Source organism: Panthera pardus, unplaced genomic scaffold (assembly GCF_024362965.1).
Source record: "Panthera pardus isolate Hobbes unplaced genomic scaffold, ASM2436296v1 HiC_scaffold_2, whole genome shotgun sequence".
Taxonomy (NCBI): domain Eukaryota; kingdom Metazoa; phylum Chordata; class Mammalia; order Carnivora; family Felidae; genus Panthera; species Panthera pardus.
In genome coordinates this window covers 64,471,220-64,486,855 of record NW_026526765.1, presented here as the reverse complement: position 1 = coordinate 64,486,855, position 15,636 = coordinate 64,471,220, and the positions used below count along the sequence as shown (strand labels likewise).

General features: G+C 45.8%; 1 protein-coding gene across 3 annotated transcripts; it reads left to right on the top strand.

Annotated features, from left to right (window-relative positions):
• Window positions 1-6,648: 6,648 nt before the first annotated feature.
• On the top strand, window positions 6,649-11,430 carry DRD1 (dopamine receptor D1). 3 transcript variants are annotated; one of them, XM_019450353.2, is made up of 2 exons: window positions 6,649-6,795; window positions 7,846-11,430. In XM_019450353.2, exon 2 carries the CDS (start codon window positions 8,347-8,349, stop codon window positions 9,685-9,687), a length of 1,341 nt encoding a protein of 446 aa, XP_019305898.1. In that variant the 5' UTR covers window positions 6,649-6,795; window positions 7,846-8,346; the 3' UTR covers window positions 9,688-11,430. The 3 variants fall into 3 exon arrangements, with proteins under 3 accessions (XP_019305898.1, XP_019305901.1, XP_019305900.1); XM_019450356.2 differs by having other exon boundaries at window positions 6,779-6,886; XM_019450355.2 differs by lacking the exon at window positions 6,649-6,795 and adding an exon at window positions 6,984-7,746.
• Window positions 11,431-15,636: the final 4,206 nt, after the last annotated feature.

The window sequence follows — 15,636 nt, the reverse complement described above, 5'->3', positions numbered from 1 at the left end:
TTTTCTGTAAATGGCCTAAAGAAGTATCTTTAAGGTGACTTAAATAGATTCTATATTTACACAGTATAAACAATTTTCTCAAATTAGGCTGTCTTTCATCTTAACTCAGTTTATGATTTTGCCAGCAAGAGCATTAATTTTTTTTTCAACGAAACTGAGACTCCTAGCAAGGCTATATTGTGTTGTGTGAAATGTATCTATCATTTATCACAGAAGTATAAACTCTGTGAGGATAAGAATGTTTGTTTTGTTTGCTTCTGTATTCCCAGCACCTAGAAAAGTGCTTAGCCAATAATAGACACTCAATAAACATTTATGGAATGTGTGACGGCATTTGTAAACATTCCGTCTTTTCTCAGAGAGTTGACTCTGTCCACAGCCCCAGAAGACCATGCTTGGCCAAACTGATTCCTTGTCTCCCTCAAGACTGAGGGATTTAGGCAAGGGGAAGGGAAAATTCTGTAGCTACAGTAACAAGTGAGCCAGGGCTAGATTTAGTGCTTGTGGCAGCCCAGAGCAGTGGGCCAGTAGCAGTCTTAGGGTGCAAAAAAACACAGGAAAAAAAAATCAGTATTGTTTAACAAGTCTCCACTGCCAATCCCAGTTTCCCTTGCCGATTTCTTTGCTTTTTTAGATTTGAAATCTAAAATGTCAACACTTCTATTCTTTTGGGATGAGCACTGGGTGTTGTATGGAAACCAATGGGACAATAAATTTCATATATTAAAAAAAATAAAAACAAAGGCACTTTTGCTAAAAATAAAATAAATAAATAAATAAATAAATAAATAAATAAATAAAATAAAATGTCAACACTTCTATTTCCAAACAAGATGGCATAACCGGGCCTGGATCGATCCCGCCAACTGAAGCAGCCGATAAAATGGGCAGAATCTACAAAACAAAACAATGGTTTTCAAGACAGCAGACAGCAGGCGACAAAGGACAGGGACCCCAGAGAGACCGGAAACAAATAAGGCCCGCCCGACAACCACCCTTGCTACTGACTCGGGATTTCCGGGCCATGGTGTGGGGTGGGGGTGGGGGGACACAGGTGGAGTCTGGTGGACTCCTTGAGTTGGAGAGACAGAATTGCAAGTCCAGGAGCACCAAGGCATCTAGAGGATCTAGAGGTCGTAGAACAGAGTACTGGAGAGGAGAGACATGCAGAGAAAGAGACAGAGAGAGAGAGAGAACTCCAGATTCCTTCAGAGTCCTTTTGAGCGTTCGGCAGAGCACCCATCAGTGCATGATATGAGGAAATGGGAGTGTGATGATTATAAGGGACAGTATCTGGAACTCATACAGGGCCAGGAACAGTACTCGTTCCCACCAACCAGACTGGAAAATCTCAAAATTCCCAAGGTGTTTGGTAGAGTTCACAAAAGAATCTGGCCTCAGTCATGTCAAAGAATTAGCCCTGGACTAAATTCTGCTCTGGTTCTATCAAAGAGCCTTAAAAGCGATACCTGAAAGGATCAAACTGTTCTTAAGTATAAATGGGTTCTGGAGCAAAGCTCAAGGATATTTGTAGGAGTGTTAAAAGACCTAGCTAGCACCCAGACCAGATAAAATTCACAATATGTAGCATCCAATCAAAAATTGCCAAGCGTGAAAAGAATCAGAAAATTACAACCCATAATGAGGGGAGAAAGCAATCGATTGAACTGACATACAGGTTGGAATTAGCAAACAGGGACGTGAAAATAATTAGAGCTGTATTTCATAGAGTCAGAAAGTTAAGTGGGGGCATGCAAAATGTAAAAAAGACACAAAAGGAACTAATAGAAATGAAAACTACAAAATGTGAATGAAAAATACTCTAGATGAGATTAACAACAGTTTAGACGTCAAAGGAAAAAAAATATAGCGAACTTAAAGATACGGCAATAGAAACTATCCAAAATGAAACACTAAGGGAAATGAGTAAATAAAAGAGAATAGCATCAGTGAGTTGTACGTCAACCTCATATATACGTAATTGAAGAACACGAAAAAGAGAAAAAAAAAGGGAGGGGGGAAGACAGAAAAAAAATATTTGAAGAACTAATAGCCCCCCAATTTCCAAATGACACAAGAACTATAACCGGAACAAAAACATCTCTCAAAAACAAAGGATGTCATCCTGCAAGTGGGAAAGATGATACCAGAGGAAAGGAGGAGTCTACGCAAAAGAATATGAAGAACATCAGAAATGATATACAGGTATTTTCTCCCTACTATTTAAATCCCTTAATGACATAATTGGCTGGTTAAAGAAAAATGATGGTGTATTGCGGGGTTTATATCATGTGTAGAAGTAAAATGTATGCTAATTGGGGCACCTGGGTGGCTCAGTCGGTTGAGCATCCCACTTCAGCTCGGGTCATGATCTCATAGTCCGTGAGTTCGAGCCCCACGTCGGGCTCTGTGCTGACAGCTCAGAGCCTGGAGGCTGTTTCGGATTCTGTGTCTCCCTCTCTCTCTGCCCCTTCCCCGCTCATGCTCTGTCTCTGTCTCTCAAAAAAGAATAAACGTTAAAAAAAAATTTTAAATGTATGCCAATGGCGTAAAGACTGCCGGGGAGACATGGAAGAATATTACCTTAGGAGTCTTAACTGTACATGAAATGACATCGTATCACTTGAAGACAGGCTTTAGACAGGATACATGATGTAAGATATAGATATGTACCCTCTGTGGTATGATACAAAATACGTATCGTATATATTCATATACACCAGTGCCTTATATAGATACATAATATATATCATGTAAATTGCATCATAAAACTCTTACCATATATATGATGTCAACTCTAAAGCAACGGTGAAAATAACAAAAAATGGTAGAGCATAAGGCAATGCAGGAGGTAAAATAGAATCTTAAAAACTATTCAGTTAAGCTTTAAAAAAAAATTTTTTTTAATGTTTCTTTATTTTTGAGACAGAGAGAAACAGAGCATGAATGGGGGAGGGTCAGAGAGAGAGGGAGACCCAGAATCCGAAGCAGGCTCCAGGCTCAGAGCTGTCAGCACAGAGCCCAATGTGGGACTCGAACTCACAAATTGTGACATCATGACCCTAGCTGAAGCCAAGAGTCGGATGCTTAAGTGACTGAACCACCCAGGTTCCCCTCTAACATAATTCTTTTTTAAAAATTATTTTAGTGTTTATTTATTTTAGAGAGAGAAGGACAGAATGCAAGCAGGGGAGGGGCAGAGAGAGAGGGAGACAGAATCCGAAGCGGGTTCCAAGCTCTCAGCACAGAGCTGCATGCGGGGCTCGAACTCATGGACCGTGAGATCATGGCCTGAGCTGAAGTCGGATGCTTCACCGACTGAGCCACCCAGGCACCCCAGTTAAGCTTTAAGAAGGCAGAAGAAGAAGAGGAAAAAGGGGACCATGAACATAATGCAGCAACAGCACAAAATAGCGTGCTGAACTGCATCTCAACCATTATGCAAAGTAATATGTGTTGATTTAAAAATTTTTAATAATGTCGGTTTTTGAATTCCGTAATAACTACAGGAGAAGAAAATTTGACATGGGATTAGAAGTTTCAGAGATGCTATATTTCTGGTCGAAAACAAGCATTCTGGTTACTTAGTCAAGGGCAGCCAAGCTTTATTATACTTTTTTCATTGACATTATAAACAATCCTTTTTGGTACAAAACCAGCTTTAGTAATCCTAAAGCCTCCCAAATTTATCATTTGTTATACCTGACGGTTCAGTTGTTTCATTTATTCTTTTATGAGCTTAAGACACCCCCGTGATAACATGCCCTTTGTATTGATTTACTTTTACAAACTCTAAATAAAAACTTGTTTAAAAGCATCATTTTCACTTCCTCCTTCCTGCAGTGCGTAAATCGCAGCAGAGCTTAAAAGACATGCCAATTTGGGAAATAAAGGTGCTTTTGTGTTTGGGTTTACATTCTCAGCATGATCTAGTGCTAATACCTGCTTGCATTTATATTCCTGTTCTTGATGTCTGTGGGGGAGATTTTTATAGAACAAAACGGAAGCCTTTGTTTCACCTTAGCTTCAAGAGAGAAAAAATGGAAGAAAGTCCAAATCTCTAGCCAAACTGTAAGTTCCTCTGAAATTCACCCTCTGCAAAGTGAAAAAAAAAAACCATGAGATTTAAGCTACATCTTACTCCTTCCTGTTCCCTCGGCAATCGTATTCAAAAATCAGTGAACTAAGTCTGCTGGAAGGAGAGCTCAGGTATTTTGTCTTGGAATCCTAAGAAATGGTTCAACCTTCTTGTTTTCCTGATGACAAGAAGTAAAATCACCCCCTTGGGAATTCTTTCCTTCTGTAGCTGAGTTCCTGAGTTTTTTTGTGTGTATTATGGGTAAGGAGGAGATTTGATGGTCTGACACTGAAAATGGCAGACATTTACTTGTAGACGAGAAATACCTCTCAACCACCCCAGCAGTATTGTAGGTTGATTTGATCACCTAGACCTGTTGGGTGAATGCACTGAGAGAAAATGACAAAGGTCAGCGTGGGCTAGTTTGGAAAGAATTTAAGGGATTTTTCAAGCAAAGAAAGAGAGATTTTTGTTTTTCTTTTTCTGGAGCAGCTGCCTAGCTTGGGAGAAGCGAGGGCAGGAAGGAGTATGTTATGAATGTCATTTGTTTCGAACAAGCTTTTGGGTGGTAGGTAAATTTCATATCAAATATTCCATATCAAATACCATGGAACTGGTATTTCATTAAATGTGATGCCACCTGAAACCTGTCACCACCGGGCTTTATTTAGATGAGACACCCCCCCCCCCCCCCCCCCCCCGTGTTTCCTTGTGGTTGTTGTCCTTATTTTAATTTTAAAAAGCAATGGGCCTTGCTGGGGCTATAGGCTCCGGAGGGCTTCGGCATCGGAGGCACTTCTCAAGGGCTATCACTAGACAGAAATTTCCCCCCTCAGATTGGCCTTATCCTGACCCCTGTTACCTCTATCTTGGTAGTATGTTCTTTTGGGGGGGTCTTCCCATATGGAAAATGCCAGAGATGCTCTCCCTCCCCTAGTCCAATCCCATCTACCCCTTATCATGGGAAAAAGACCCCACTCTTTCCAATGTTCCAGGGCTCATGCTGAATTTCTCCTACTCATGTATTTCCAGGTAGAATGTATTGAAAGCATTTCAGGATGGGGCGGTTAGAATGGGAGAGTTAAATGTTCAAGCTCACACGGCCATCTTGCATCAGCAGCCTATCCTGTAATTTGGACTTAGTAGTAAAAGGGAAAGGAAGAGGAAATGAAGTCAACAAGGGACTTGGGGGAATGATTGCTTTAAGGAAAACGATCTGGAAGTATTATGTTAAGCATGGCTTAAGTCTCTACAAGAATGTGGTTTTGGGAGCATGTATGTGGCTAAATTGTCTGTGACCTGGGCTCGAGGCTCATGGTGTCCCTGTGTGCGACAGCGAGGCTGAGGGTGGGAGCACAGAGGTGGGGGCGGAAACACCCCAAGGTCTGTATCAGGAACACAGTCCTTTCATTTAAAGCCAAGGTGCAGGTTGTACTGATTACTTGAATGGAATTATTAGGTTCTGGATTTTTGCAGAGAAAATTGTAGCTTCCGATGTGGTGCTGGGTTCTCACAGTGGAGCTAAGGCTATTGGTTTTCTAATGAGCCCTCAGGGATTTCTGCCCTGGAGGACTGAGCAGCAACTAGGCTCAGGACCAAGCCCTCTGTAAATATCATCTCATTTAATACTTAGAACCATCCTGCTCTGTCCTCACCGTTTTAAAGAGGAAGAGTCCAAGCTTGGGGAAAAAAGAGAGCCCACACAGCCAGCAGTGGCAGGGTAAGGGCTGGAGGCCAGACAGTCTGGCATGCAAACCCCCTGCACAGGAAGGCGTGACGATAGCGCCATTTATGTACGATTAGCTCGAAGTCTGACCTGTGAGGCATAGTCCAGGGCAGCTGGGAAGAAGCTGGGGAGATCCTTCTCCGCTAGTCCCTCTTGCCTCCATCCTGTGCCCTATTTTAGACCTGTGGGTAATTACTTATTTAGCTTGTTGGCTCCGGCACTCGACCCGGAGCTCCCCGGTATACCGGCAGTGACGCATAAGTGAAAAGAACACGCAGGCGGGAGTCAGGCAGCCAGCACCTTCCCTAGCCCTGTGACTTTGAACACCTTTCTGAACCCCATTTTCCACTTGGGCAAAGGGGAGGTGAGCGGGCCTATGAGGAGGGATTGTTTTAAGGGGTGAACAACAGAAGGCGGGCGCCCGGGACACAGAGGCTGCTCAGCCAATGCCAGTTCTCTCTGGTCTCCTTGAGAATAAGGCTTGCATCTTGCTAACCCTATCTATCGCCCCTGCTCTTGGCACCTAATGAATGCTCAGGAGAGTATATCCATTCAGTGAATGCAGCTCCAGCAAAAGGAATTTTTCACCCTTATGAATTTTTAGGGGTGTCTCAAGCCCAATGAACCCTGAGTGAGGGATATTGCGCATCCCCTTTTCCAGATTCCGGCAGTGCTGGTCGAGGAAGTGCGGGTCCCGCGCGAATCAGGGAGGGAGCCGGGGCGGGTGAGGTCTGTACCTGCGAGGGCGCAGCCGGGCCTTGGGTTGCCGCCGTCGCCGCCGCCGCCGCCGCCGGCAGAGGGCGCCCCGGGCCCGCTGAGCTCGTGGCGCTGGGGCTGGGGCGCTCGCCCCGCGCGGGGCGCAGGCTGCAGTCCGGCGTTGACCGCAGCCCGCGACGCGCCCGCCGCCCGGGCGGAGCTTGAAGTGAGCGCCCTCGGGGCGCAGCGGCGCGCGCCTGCCAGGCGCGCCGCTGCGCGGAACCCTCTCGGAACGGTGAGTGCAGGCGCCGGCGGGGCACCCCTCACCCTGGTTGGGGGACACTTGGAGACGCAGGTCGGACGGACGCGGGCTGTTGCAGGGTTTGGTATGCGTGGGAGAGTGGGCAGGGTCCCTGCCTGCGTCGGTCTTTGGGAAGGGCTTGGGGTCGTGCCCGGTGGGTGTCCGGCCGAGCTGCGCTTTTTGGAGACTCGGGCTTACTTGAGGTTCTAACACGGGGATCTCTCTCGCGGGCCCTGCCGCATGCTGTTCGGGGGTCCGGGGGTCCGGGGGTTGGCGGGTAACCCAGGGCGTGCGAGCGCTCACCTGGGCGTTCCCCACCCCGTTTCGCCCGCGACATCACCCAGGGAACCACGTGCAGGCTGTCGCCCGCAACTCTGCCTGTCAAGCGAAGCCCGCCCCCAGGGCAGGGGAGGGGACGCGGGGGCGAGGTGGGCTGTGCCCCGCGGGAACCCGGCTGGCCCGTGCGCCCTCCGGTGCCAGCTCGGCTCTCTTCGCCTGATGTTCCCACGGGCTCCCGGGAGGTAGCGGACAGTGCGGTGGAGAGGCGCAGAGCCCTGCCTCGAGGGGCCGGAGGCCACCCAAGGGGCGCCCGGGCGCTCGGCCCCGGGGGAAAGGCAGCGAGGAAGAGAAGCTGCCCAAGTGACTAGTCTTGGAGGTGCCCTCTCTCGAGGAGGAGCTGAACGCCCGGGAGCCCTTTTCCCGGGTGTCATTGGCTTGAGCAATCTCTGGCCGCTGGAGAGGTAGGGCAGCGCCGGCTCTGGGGGACCTGGCCCGGGATCATTTTCCGAACCTGCCCCGCGATTTTTGCGCATCAGAAGCCAAACCCGGGCTGCGCGCGCCGGGCAGGACTCCGGCGCGCCTCCTGGGCGTTGTGGTGCTGCGGCGCCTAGCGAAGCCCGCTTTCGGAGCTCCGGGGGCTTTTTGGAGACACAACCTCGAGGCAAGGTAGGTGGCTCGCCCGGCGTTGAATTGGGGTTGATGTGGGTAAAGCTGCGATCTGCTCAAGGCTTGGCGAACGACCTTTGCCCTCTTTTTGCTTTCTAGGGCGGATGGAGGGCTGCTGTGGAGCCAGGGACTTGGAGGAGTGAGGCGTGTATTTTCAGCTGCACCTCAGAGAGGGGAGAATTCTGTCACCACCAGAGAGGCAACCGCCCCAAAATGTGACCACGATTGACTAGATCCGCAGAGGCCTGGGAATCTCTGGATTGATAGCCTAGAATATGCTAAAAAGCCAGTGCTTTCCACTGGGAACTGAAGGGTCAGCTGGTGAATGCAACAGTGACCTGGAGCAAGGGAGTCAGAAGACAGTTCTAGAGAGCAGGGAGGACCTTCCAAGGGGCTGACGTGGGTGGCCAAGGGTAGGCTCCTGCCCCGCGATAGTTGCAGCCCTCTGATGGGATGCTGGTGAGGTCCTGCGGCCCCGGGAGCCGGTGGGGCTGTGCGAGGGGCCGCCCAGTGGGTGAGAACTGCAGGTTTGACTGACCTCTCATCCCTGCTTAGGAACTGGAGGGTGTCAGAGCCCCCCGCGTGCACCCCCTCAGCAAGATGAGGACTCTGAACACCTCTACCATGGACGGGGCTGGGCTGGTGGTGGAGAGAGACTTCTCCTTCCGCATCCTTACAGCCTGCTTCCTGTCTCTGCTCATCCTGTCCACGCTCCTGGGGAACACGCTGGTCTGTGCGGCTGTCATCAGATTCCGACACCTGCGGTCCAAGGTGACCAACTTCTTTGTCATCTCCTTGGCCGTATCGGATCTCTTGGTGGCTGTTTTGGTCATGCCCTGGAAAGCAGTGGCGGAGATCGCTGGCTTCTGGCCCTTTGGGTCCTTCTGTAACATCTGGGTGGCCTTTGACATCATGTGCTCCACTGCGTCCATCCTCAACCTCTGTGTGATCAGCGTGGACAGGTATTGGGCCATCTCTAGCCCCTTCCGGTATGAGAGGAAGATGACCCCCAAAGCAGCCTTCATTCTGATCGGCGTGGCATGGACCTTGTCGGTACTAATCTCCTTCATCCCAGTGCAACTCAGCTGGCACAAGGCCAAACCCACAAGCCCCTCCGATGGGAATGCCACTTCCCTAGGTGAGACCATGGACAACTGTGATTCCAGCTTAAGCAGGACATACGCCATTTCGTCCTCCCTGATAAGCTTCTATATCCCCGTGGCCATCATGATTGTCACCTACACCAGGATCTATAGGATCGCCCAGAAACAAATACGGCGCATCTCAGCCCTGGAGAGGGCAGCCGTCCATGCCAAGAATTGCCAGACCACTACAGGTAATGGAAACCCCGCGGAGTGTTCTCAACCAGAAAGCTCCTTTAAGATGTCCTTCAAAAGAGAGACTAAAGTTCTGAAGACCCTGTCGGTGATCATGGGGGTGTTTGTGTGCTGCTGGCTGCCTTTCTTCATCTTGAACTGCATGGTGCCCTTCTGTGGGTCTGGGGAGACCAAGCCCTTCTGCATCGATTCCATCACCTTCGACGTGTTTGTGTGGTTTGGGTGGGCTAATTCCTCCTTGAACCCCATCATTTATGCCTTTAATGCTGATTTTCGCAAGGCATTTTCAACTCTCTTAGGATGCTACAGACTTTGCCCTACCACGAATAATGCCATAGAGACGGTTAGCATCAATAACAATGGGGCTGTGGTGTTTTCCAGCCATCACGAGCCTCGAGGCTCCATTTCCAAGGACTGCAATCTGGTTTATCTGATCCCACATGCGGTGGGCTCCTCCCAGGACCTGAAGAAGGAGGAGGCGTGTGGAATGGCCAGACCCTTGGAGAAGCTGTCCCCGGCCCTGTCTGTCATATTGGACTATGACACTGATGTCTCTCTAGAGAAGATTCAGCCCATCACACAAAATGGACAGCATCCGACCTGAGCTCTGAGATGAATCCTGCCAGACAGGCTCACCCCAAAAGCCGGAGGAGACTTTCGGTGGCTTGTTCTTAGGAAACTAAGGTGCGGTGAGGCCCTGAGACGTCAGGCAAGCCCCCCTCTGCTGCTTTCCCTCAACACACAACTAACCACGTTTTAAAATACATTCCAGTGTGTTTTCTGTGTTGTTCGTAGCGAATCAAAGAGGGACATATGTGAAGTGAACGTTCACAGGGACATGTCTTTGGCTCCAAAGTTATTTTCAGAAACTGATTCTTATCTTAGGACTTAAAATATAGGGCAAAGAATCAACAGTGAACGGCATCGATTTAGAAAATTAATCCTTTCCAGGACGGAAGGAAATGAGAAGGGTTGAGTTTGCTGTGTACAAACAGGTGCTAACAGATGTCCAAGCAAAGTTTTCCGATTGTAAAGGTAGGTGCATGCCTTCATAAATTATTTCTGAAACATAATTAAGCCTTACAGTAGGAATGGGATTTTTTTTTTCTCCAGACTTGAGAGATGCTTTGTTGATACTGGTTTTATTTATTTATTGTATTATGTGGGTATTTTTAATTTATTACAATAAATCTATATTTATCATATGTCATAGGATAAACTTATGAGTTATCTGAGACCTTGTTCGTCCATCTAAGTAGTACCTTATTGGCCAGTGAAATAAACACACAAACTCTCTGAGATGCTAAATGCCCGTGTATCACTTCCAGCAACACAGCAAAGACTGATAGGAAATGAAGTTGTGATAATTCCTTAAAGTTCATGGGCATAAATAAATAAGAGGGGAGAACTGACAAATGCCATGGATGTTTTTCTGGAAAGATTCTGAAAAACTTAAAAAGGCATAGCTACTACTGTGTTCAGATGTTTTTTAATGACAGAGACTTTCGCAGGAGAATGATTTGCAGTTCTGTAAATATCTTTAATAAAAGCCAGCTTAAGAAGAACCTGACTTGAAACTCATGAGCTTAGGTGGTAATAAAAAGTATGTGCCACTTTGTATTTATGTAAAATAATTGGCCCTCTGTGTCTTTTCTCATTTCCATGTCAGATAGCTTTTCCGAACCAAACAAATTGCTGTCCTGGTTAAACATGTGTAGTGAAGACAGTAGGTTTCCTTAACTCTTGCGTGACAACAGTCGCACCAATGGACAAAGGTCAAATCCTGCATTTCCGTCTAACCAGGTCAAAGCGCACCACTCAGTGGGGTGACTTTTTGTAGTGCTTTAATCTGAAATTAGAATTGATTTTTTTTTTCCTAGTCTAGATGTTAATAGTGTACTAACTAACGAATAGTGCCTCATTATCATCCTCGAGTTAGACACTTCTCTGGGTGGAAAAAACAGGAGACCCCTTCTGGGTGGGTGTGTTAAGTGCCCCAAAGCCATCAGTATCTCTTGACAAATGCTAGCTCCTTCTCTGTGCTTCAGAATCAAGTTCCTATCTCATCATCTCAACTGTACAAAGTATCAGTATAGAGTCTCTCTTGCCAGATACTCATTCACGTGGGGCGTTTCAAGAGGATTTCTTTGAAATGTTTACAAAGTATTGTTGACAAGCAATTTACTTAACATTTAGATGAAATGGGTCACAAGAAATAAATTGACTGAAAAGTATCTCCTGCATCAGGTCCGTGTTATTTATGCATTGTGAATGTTTCTTCCTTTTATTGCCTGTATGCTTTCTTACATATAATAAAATTATTTTGTGAACTCAAATCAACCCTGAATGGGCTGTGTCGTGTTTGTTAAATGTATTTTAAAAACTAGGCTCCTTCAGACCTACAAGTAAGAAAACATGAGCATTTTTGAGGATAGCCTTACTTTTGTTTTTCTTTTTAATGGAAATTTCTCCTGTTACGTATGTCACATGTTGCCTTTGAATATTTAAACAGGAAATGTTTTTGATTTCGACTATATACTCTCGGGGTGTTTTTTTTTTTTCTGTCATAAAACATTTTTTAAAAAGAAACTCTCCTCACGTGAGGGATTACTCTACTTTTCGTTTCACAGGTTTGAAAGCTTTCTAAAATCTCTGCTTTTTTCTTTCGAAGAGCCCAGAGATGTTAAGTAACATAAAAATCACAGAAAAAACTGTGGCTCGCTGTGGGTTACGTGGACCCTCAGCTTATGTGGCAGCCACTGTATTTATGGGTAGTGCTTGTTTTAAGAGTAAAACATAAGAATTTCTTTCTGGAGGAAATACACAGGTTGTGATGTTGGGCTTATCAAAATACCTTACAGGGCATATCCCTCAATCCTGCTTAACCTGCTTAGTTTTTTTCATCCGGAAGAAGGAGAACGCCTGAACAGCAGGAGAATGTAGAAATTAAGGGTTAAGTTTATAATTTGGAACATCACACAACAGATGGTCTCTTTTTAAATTCCATATTTGCCTTCCCCAGGCTTTGGCATATAATGAACATATCTAGAATAAACACCATGAAGCATGATGCCTCTTCTCTCTGCTTCCTGGCTTTCTGGATATCTTTATTCTTTGCAGTTTGATTCTGTTCCTTAATGAATAGTCTGGCAGCACCAACTGTGACACTCAGGGTTGTCGTTGTCCAACCACTGGAACACGGCACAAAAGCCATCACTGTTTATTTCCTCGGCAGAGCGAAAAAGACATGACATGTCTAGAAATGGTATTAAAGAACTGTAAAATTCAGTACACCGTGGATGAGACGGTACTTTGGGTTCCTGGCACGCAGGATTGATGGAAGTATCTTATGATGCATTGGTTCCCCTGGCAGAATCAGAGAATTTCCTGTACAACCATAAAAGTGAAATCACCTGATGATTTTCATTTCATTTTTAGCTTAAGGCTTAGTAATGCTAACTGTACGTGAAATACTTTAGCAAGATAGAGGCAGTTGAGAAAAGGCGTGCTTTCTCCCTTTCTTTCTAAAAGAAGATGCCTTTCCTGGTCACATAGAGGCAGGACTTTTGCTGGTGATGGAACAACAGGAAGTCTTATGGAAGGGGGACTGAGCACGGGGCTCCAGTGGGTGTGTGGCAAAGTCACTGGTTTCTCTTGGGACCTACGCAGGCACAGTCTCCGAGGCTTCCTTGCCCTGATTTATTACCCAGGAGGAACAAAACCTGTGCATCAGCTTCTTCAGTGGAGGGATCAACCCCCGAAAGCAAATCGATATGTAATCCAACTTCAGGGACTTTCTGAATTCTCCACTCTCGGGGGGGCTCCGACATGACTCCCGCCCCAGCTTGTTCCAGTAGCATTTCACCTCGATCATTCCACCCCCTTGGAGCCAGTTCATGGACAGGGGCCTGGAATGCAGAAAACACAGGCTTTGTTTCTGACAGACAAGGGTTCACCTTGCAGCTACCACTTACAAGCTGTGTGACAGTAAACAGCTGTCTGTACCTCTCTGAGCCTGTTCACCCATTTTTGGCATGGAAATAAATACGCAGGCTCTCGTGAGGGTTTAAATGAAGCTAGTAATGTCCATAAGGGTCCAGAGCAGTGAAATGTTGGGCTCACTGGTTCTTTACGGGATCTCTAATTTGAAGGAGTTGATGATGACATTTATTGCATTGGTAATAATGGACCTGCTTTTCATTTGTCTTCTTGCATGTTTGCTCGAAGCAAATGGAAATGTACTTGTGGTTTGGGATTTTCCCAGACACTATTCTAGTTTGCTGTGGTTCTCTGGTATTCCAGAAGCAGGCAGCTGTTAATATCTGCGTGGTTAAGAGAACTGCCTTAATTTATCATGAGATACTGACTTAAGAAACCTTTATCCATGATGTTTCAGTCTATGAGACCGACTTACCTTGCAAAATTTGTTACAGAAATAATGAGCTGATGGCTGGTTGCCTCTGGGCTGTTAAAACTAGGACCTGGTCCTCTGCAGGATCTGGTTACTGTGGTCATTTGAAGGAACGAACCCAGTGGATCACGAGATTGTAGCATTATATAGATTAGATGCACCTCTGTGGATTTCTTTGAGATTTCCTGGATGGAAACCTGATATCATTTATTTTTATAGAGGATTGAGGGATGGCGAGTATTATAGCACAGAGAACCCCCCTGAGATTTTGTTACCAGGCCAATCTAGCCATCTTGCCTTCTGTCATGTTAAGTAACTTCCATGTGATGTATAGAATTAAAAAAAAAAAAAGCAGCATTTGGACTTTAGACTGTTACATCATTCAAGATTTGGGAGTTGTAATTTAAATAGTATTAGAAGCTCAAGAATAATCTCTGGTTTAAAAGGGTTTAACTTTTTAATCACTATGCGACCATGTACAAAACCACTTAAATTCTTTTTTTGTGCTCATGGAAGAGATATCCTACTAGCTCTCAAAATTGGTAAACGTTTTTAGCCACCAACGAGGAATTTCCCTGAATTCTGTCCACAGAAGTGACCCCACCTAGCAGAAACACTAGCAAAGTGGCAGGTGGTAGTGGGACCTAGGAGGACTGAATTGAGGGGCAGAGTTTTTTTTTTATTTCATTTAAAAAAAATTTTAGGGGCGCCTGGGTGGCTCAGTCCATTAAGCGACCCACTCTTGATTTCAGCTCAGATCATGATCTCACGGTTCATGAGTTCGAGCCCCACATCTGGCTCTGCACTGACAGCTTGGAGCCTGCTTGGGATTCTCTCTCTCTCTCTCTCTCTCTCTCTCTCTCCCTCCCTGCCCCTCCCATGTGCACCCTCTCTCTCTCAAAATAAATAAATAAATAATTTTTTAAAAAGATAAGTAGTTTGGATAAACTACAGCCCTTGAAAATAAGTGTTTTCATCTCTGTGATAACGGGGTTCGAAGAGATGATTTCTGAGATATGATTTTGGCTTGACAATACTAGATGTGAGATCCATCATGGACAAAACAGGGGTCTGGTGGGTTTCCCATGATGCATTTCCCAAACCTCCATTCTCTTGGCCATTAGAGTGATATTTATAAAATGTAAATAAGACTGTGTTATGCCCTTGCTGAATATTTTTCAATGACTCCCAATTACTTGCAGGCAAAAACAGTCATGCAAATCCCGTCGTGGTCACGCCCCTGGTGGCCTCTGATCCCTCATCTATTGCCATTACCCCACTAACACTGTTCCTACAGACATTCCAGACTTTGTATACAGTCTGTGTCATGTGCAAAGTCCTTTCTTGTCTTTTATGCCTTTGCACAGGCTGTTCCTTCTGCCCAGAACACCCTTCCCTGCTGCTTTTGTCTGCCTGATCCTACCAATCTTTTAAGACACAGTGGGACACACTTGCAGAAGGCCTTCTTTGCCACCTTCTTCTTGCCTCTACTTCTCTTATTTCTTTCCAAGGGCTTACCTTGCTGTAATGAAATAATCTCCTTGCTTCCCTATCTTTCTCCCTAGATGATGAGCATTTTGAGAGCAAAAGCTGTTTGATTTTCTTTCCCTTTCTCTAAATATTTCTAAGCACCCAGCTCACTGTCTGGCTTACAGGATTTGCCCAGTAAGCCTTTGTTGAATGAAAGAATGAACACGTCCAAACAGGATATTGGAGCCACACGTTTAGTGAAATTTATTTCGGTGGGGGGGTTAGTACAGACGTGTAGGTCTGCCAGTCTCTCTCTAATGTCTTTGGTCTCTCATCTCCATGTGGTCTTTGAGGCTTGCAATTCCCTGATGTCTGACATGACATGTGCACACACACACACACACACACACACACACACACACACAGAGTGTTTTGTATGTAATTGATGCTACTTGCTATCAGTAACATTTTTTGAGCGCTATCTGTGATTCAGGTCATGTGCCAGATGCTAGAAATGAACCCGACGCCGTCCCAGTCTTTGAGGAGTTAGAAGTAGAGACAGATAGCCAAATAAGCCATCACCAAAGAATGTTTTAAAAGTAAGATGTATGAAGAAAGAAAATGGCTTTTTCCAGGCGGTGCACATAGCTTCATTCTATTGAGTGCCGGTAA

Coding starts and splice junctions, on each gene's coding strand:
- DRD1 (XM_019450353.2), top strand. CDS start 8,347: ATGAGGACTCTGAACACCTCTACCATGGACGGGGCTGGGCTGGTGGTG.